This window comes from Priapulus caudatus, unplaced genomic scaffold, assembly GCF_000485595.1.
Source record: "Priapulus caudatus unplaced genomic scaffold, Priapulus_caudatus-5.0.1 Scaffold17, whole genome shotgun sequence".
In the NCBI taxonomy this organism is placed as follows: Eukaryota; Metazoa; Priapulida; class Priapulimorpha; order Priapulimorphida; family Priapulidae; genus Priapulus; species Priapulus caudatus.
Genome location: NW_014577078.1, coordinates 1442577 through 1448448, shown reverse-complemented (window position 1 = coordinate 1448448; position 5872 = coordinate 1442577). Strand labels below are relative to the sequence as shown.

The following is a 5872-nucleotide window of genomic DNA, read 5'->3' as shown; positions in this document are numbered from 1 at the left end:
CCATGCAATAACACATCGTAGTAAAGTATTGAAGTAGTAATTAAAGGGATGGAATGTAATATAATAAAATGTAGGTAGGCCTAGGCCTATGCATTAATTTTATAATGTCAAAATGTGAAAACACTTGGATGTAATTTACAGATAAACATGTATCTTAAAGATTTACATGTGTCATCTGCATACAATATAGAATAATCATTTACATCTAACAAAACAACATAGGTAAGTGGTCAAAAGCTAGCTGATAGACTGCGCACTGTGTATGGACATACACAGATGATACCATAGACACCATATGATGATACCAATTTAATCTTTCATGTCGAACGAGCGCACATTATGTTGTTAACGAATGTAAACTGTCCATAGGCCTACCTTGATTTATTCCACACGGAATCCATCTATTTATTCCGCGTAGAAAGCCTCACGTAGACTGAACGTCCTGGTCCTCGCTTTCACTTGGTTGGTAGGTATGGTTCACTTGGTTCACTTGGTTCGCTTTCACTTGGTTGGTTCACTCGCTTTCACTTGGTATATGTTACGAGTAATATACTAATAATGCCACGCGAACACCCCGCGCACCTCGCTGTCTCAAGATTAATTTAATTCATATCAAACGTACCCACATCCATCGTCTTATGAACGCCACGTGATATGTATAGTTCTCGCTGTCTCCTCATCTCATCCATAAACCATACCAAATATTTCCATTCAATTCTCGTATGAAGTCACATGGAGCAATTATCACAGGTAACCCGTGGTCTTTACTGACCAAATTAATAATGGCGGCAGGTAGGACCATGCCGTTCTGCGCGGGGTCACGTGCGCGGCGGCTGTCGCGAAAATGAAGTCTGTCGTATGCGCGTATGTCGTACGTGCGCTGTAGAGTACTTCACAACGGCAGCAAACTCCAGGCACAATATCCAGGCATATATCAGGCATATTATCCAGGCAGCAAAATCCAGCATTCTCGTTAAAAAATTAGTCTCGTTTGAGAGAGAAATCCGTCAGTTATATATCAAACGAACATTATATCATATTACGTATTAAATTAAATTATATTATATTGTATTGTATTATATTATATTATATTTTTGTTATATGGGCGCGAAAAATATCACAATATAAACCAATATCGACCGAAGAAAATAAATAAGCAATAGCTTCTCATAGAAATTAAAAGCATCCTTTTGCTCGCGTATACAGTACCTGGAAAACCTATGGTAGTAGTAGTACAGCCAAAATTTTGGGCTTTTAGCAGCTGGCTTGTTGGTGTTGCGTGTAGATTCTAGCTTAGCCAATGCTCCATAGACTACCAAAATTCCACTAGAACGCAATGGCAAAGCGCAGTTTTAATGTGGAAGAATAGACCGACATTTAACAACTATGACAGTAACACTGCATCTTTAAATTGTGTCTGTGACATCTGTGTGTACCAGTGACATATAGCATGCTTTAGTAACAAAAACGTGGATCGAAATATATTTTGATGACGTCGGTTAAGCGACTAATGTAAGCAATGGCCGCCATGACACATTAAATGGCAATAGTCAAAAATTAGTTCACAATTCATACGCAATTAAGTACCTTATACAGAAGAAAGTGTCGACGGAGTAGATTGCCCGTAGCATTGGATAAAAGGTCCATTGCTTGGTGAGACGCAGGAATACTGACATGTTGTCTATGAATGAAGCAACGTCATTATAAAACAAATGGTATGAGGGTTTACGTTATATATATACATACATACATACATACATATACACCTATACATATATATACATATATTTCTAATATATTTGACTTCTAGCTATAGCCGAGTAAACAAACTCTTTTTAGAACAAGGGTTAGCAACTCTGGCTAGCAAACAGGAATCAGTTGCTTCGAATTGAGAATAAAATGTGAACGTGTATTCAGTCATGACACATTCCGTTATGCTCTTACAAACACCACATCTATCTCTATTATATTACAGCGATAAAGAAAAATGAATAAAATGTCTATCACACATGTAATCTGTAACAGTAATCTGTAACAGTAATCTGTAATCTGTAACTCCACAGATTTAAAAGTTAAAGTTGTAAAGTTGAAAGTTGAAAAGGGAAACGTTGAAAAAATCGTTTTACAGCTGTATAAGTCAAACTACATAAAAATCCCGTACACACCTGATTATTAGTGGCCCTATCACACATTTATTAAAAATTCCCAATCTCAGATAACCACGTAAGATCTACAATCTGTGCAATGGCAAAAGAGTTGTTTTGACGGGAGGGAGCCGCACTTATTGACGTTATCAAGTTCCACAAACCGGTATCATTGTCACGTTTATTTGTAATAAATTGTATACAATTGTAATAATTATAATGTTAATTAATACCTACAAAACAAAAACATTGATGGCGTCAATTTCAGCTATAAAATATGAACTATGCGGAAGCCAAGTTTATCCTTTTCATGCGATAATATGGAAATATGCGCATGGCAGAAGTAATTTGAATATTAAACGCTCATTTAATATAGATAATTATTATTTGCATTTGGTATTATTGGTCTCAATCAGAATGTGCCCGGTCGTAGTCTATACTCGGTTCTTAAGAGCGGGCAATATATATGATACGTAACAAACACTAATAAATGGCGTTCTTGGTGTACACTGCATACTAATATTGAGTAAGAAATGCCTACCTAGTTTATAGACGGCACTGGTCAAACTGTGGCCCATTATTACCCATGTCATGCTAAGCGTCCTTAGTCCATGCACGCATTTGATACTATTTGAACTTTGTTTAGTGTTAGAAATCTTGCTCGCATTGGTTTTCCAGGAAAAACACAGCAGGATTTTCTCTATGATATTTCCTGTAACATAAAAAAATAAAAACTATAAACTATTTGCTTATCGAGCACTCACATCAGAGTAGTGATATAACACTCGTTCATGTAAATAATTATTCTTACACTTATTTTAGAATTGTACGATTATTACTAAAGTGAAATACTGTGTTTTATTGAAGTTCATGCGTTCTGGACCGTGAATCGTAATGAGTCCGCACCAGGTTTAGAAGCAGTAAGCCATAACTTGGCTTTCCAGATCTGGTCGAAAAGTCTTTCGCTAAGATGTCTACCCTCTGCTTGAGACTCTGCTTTTGGTGACTCGATCATTTCTATCGGTTTCTCAGAATCTGCACAAGTGACATTTTGATGTTAATAATGGAACAATAATAGTAAGTTTGATGATGTTAATAATGGAACAATAATAGTAAGTTCGCTAGAGACATAGTATGGACGTTATTTATTTTGTACACGTAATTAATAATACAATAATTTTGTCGTGTTTAGGCTTGCATTTTAATAGAAGCAGCGACAATCCAGATCGAAAGTGTCATTTGATTACACGGACCAATCTATCATATCCCATCCATATCGCAAATGAGTTGTCTGATATGAGTGTTTCGCTGCACGGGGTACCGCACTTCCTGCCATCGTTACCTTTGTTATTGTTACTAGAATCACTGCCGTCAGTCTTCTGGGCAAGCCTCATGTGGCGTTTGTTAATGGTATCCAGCGCGAATCCCAACAGGACGACACATAAGAGAATTGCAGTGACGACCCTTGATAGAAATCATGTAAGTTATTGGTTGTTTTCTACCATCTCACACACGCCCGCACGCCCGCACACACACGTCCGCACACACGCCCCGCACAGCGGGGTCATTGCGCACGCCCCGCCGGCCGCATCACAACAACCACGCGCCGCACAACACGCGTGCCGCACGCCCGCACACACACGTCGCACGCACGGCGGGCCCGCAGCGACGCACGACGCCACGCCGCCCCCACGCCCGCACACACACGCACGCCACACACAGTCGCACCAGCCACGCCCGCACGCCGCACGACCACGCGCACGCCGCGCACCACACGCCCGCCCGCACACACACGTCCGCACACACGCCAGGACGCCCGCACGCCGCACACGCACTCCCGCACGCCCGCACGCACGCCCGCACACCACACGCCGCACACGCACGACGCGCAGCGCCGCACACACACGCACGCACGCGCGCCAACACGCGACGCCCCACGCACGCCGCAACACGCACGCCGCAACCCGCACAGCACACCGCCCGCACACACACGCCGCAGCACGCACCGCAACACACACGCCCGCACGCAGCGCCCGCACACACACACGCCGCCGCCGCACGACGCACGCCGCACACACGCCCCACCCGCCCGCACACACACGCACCGCGCGCACACACAACGCACATGCACTTGAAGCGTTTCAATAAAATATAATGGTAAATAAATACGAAATCTAATACTAGTACTACAAAATGTTTAATGTTTTATACTCTCTTTCACCTATTATTGCCGACAGTTTCCTGTAAATTCCTGTGTAAAGCTCTATGCACACACAATACGGCCGCCATTCCACGCTGCACATGACTGTTAATATATATAATATATCGGCACGCACGCCCGCACGCCCGCACGCACGCGCACATACGCAGCCCCGCACGCCTGCACACACGCACGCACGCGCCCCCACGCACGCTCGCACGCCCCGCACACACACACGCCGCGCGCCCGCACGCGCCGCACGCACGGCCCACATACACCCGCACAAACGCCCGCGACGCTCGCACACGCGACCTCGCACGCACGCGCCCACATACACCCGCGCACACGCCCGCACGCTCGCGCACACGCCCCGCACGCCCTGCACGTCCGCACGCCCGCACGCCGCACGCCCGCACGCACGCACGCACGCCCCGCACGCCCGGCACATACGCACGCCCCGCCACGCATGCACACAGCGCACGCGCGCCGCACGCCGCGCTCGCACGCCCCGCAACACGCACGCACGCGCCCACACACGCCCGCACACACGCCCCGCACACACGTCCGCGCAGCGCCCGACGCCATACGCCCCGCACGCCGCACGCGCCGCACGCCCGCACGCACGCCCGCAACGCCGCAGCGCACGCCCGCACACACGCACGCCGCACGCTGCGCAACACACGCAAGCACGCAAGCACGCGCACCGCGAGCCCGCACGCTCCGCACGCCCGCGCATACGCTCGCACGCACGCACACACGCAGGCACGCGCCCGCACGCCCGCACATGCGCACGCACGTCCGCACACGCCCACACACGAACCCACGAACGACCTCGTCGTAATCTCGCACCTCTCTACATTATGTAATAGCATGTATTCGTAATAATTCTTACATGACAATCAATAAAATGACTTCTCTCTATCTGATGACTCTCTATTATATGAGAGCAATGCAAAAATACGAAAATAAGAGAACTTAACAACCTTGGCTATATCCATGCGAGTCTGGGCTAACAGATGACGGTTGTTAAATCAATTTCTAATATTTATTAATAATCTGTGGTCGTAACTAGATTTTAGGTATCAAAATGACAAAAATCCTCTCTGAATGTGTTTAAACCCATTTCATTTCTGATTAACAAAATAAAGTAAGATACTGGTTCTTTAATTAATATTGTATACCGTACATGTAGATATAGGTTTTCTGATGTAACGTGATGTCCAGTATCACAAGATCCTACCACTGGTCATAAAAACATTAGGTATTGGTAGAGTTTGAAAACACTGGCAAAATAAAACAAAGAGAGCTAGTAATAAATTTGTATTGATTTGTTTGTTGTGTAAAACAACATCTACATATTATATATATATATATATATATATATATATGTGTGTGGCTGTGTGTGTGTGTGTGTGTGTGTGTGATGTGTGTGTGTGTGTGTGTGTGTGTGTGTGTGTGTGTGTGTGACGTGTGTGTGTGTGTGTGTGTGGCGTGTGCGTGCGTGCGTGCGTGTGTGCGTGCGTGTGTG

At 45.3% G+C, this 5872-nt stretch overlaps 1 protein-coding gene across 1 annotated transcript in view; it reads right to left on the bottom strand.

The window, feature by feature from the left end:
* The window catches only part of LOC106810519 (nose resistant to fluoxetine protein 6-like), a 17376-nt gene extending 11749 nt beyond the window's left edge, over positions 1–5627 (bottom strand). Inside the window, exons 1-6 of the mRNA XM_014813902.1 lie at positions 5531–5627; positions 3487–3608; positions 3051–3179; positions 2686–2856; positions 1588–1681; positions 1210–1326 (exon numbers count right to left, since the gene is read on the bottom strand). Of these exons, the coding sequence (XP_014669388.1) occupies positions 1210–1326; positions 1588–1681; positions 2686–2856; positions 3051–3179; positions 3487–3608; positions 5531–5532 (635 nt within the window). The 5' untranslated portion in view covers positions 5533–5627. The remainder of the gene's footprint in view (positions 1–1209; positions 1327–1587; positions 1682–2685; positions 2857–3050; positions 3180–3486; positions 3609–5530) is intronic.
* Positions 5628–5872: the final 245 nt, after the last annotated feature.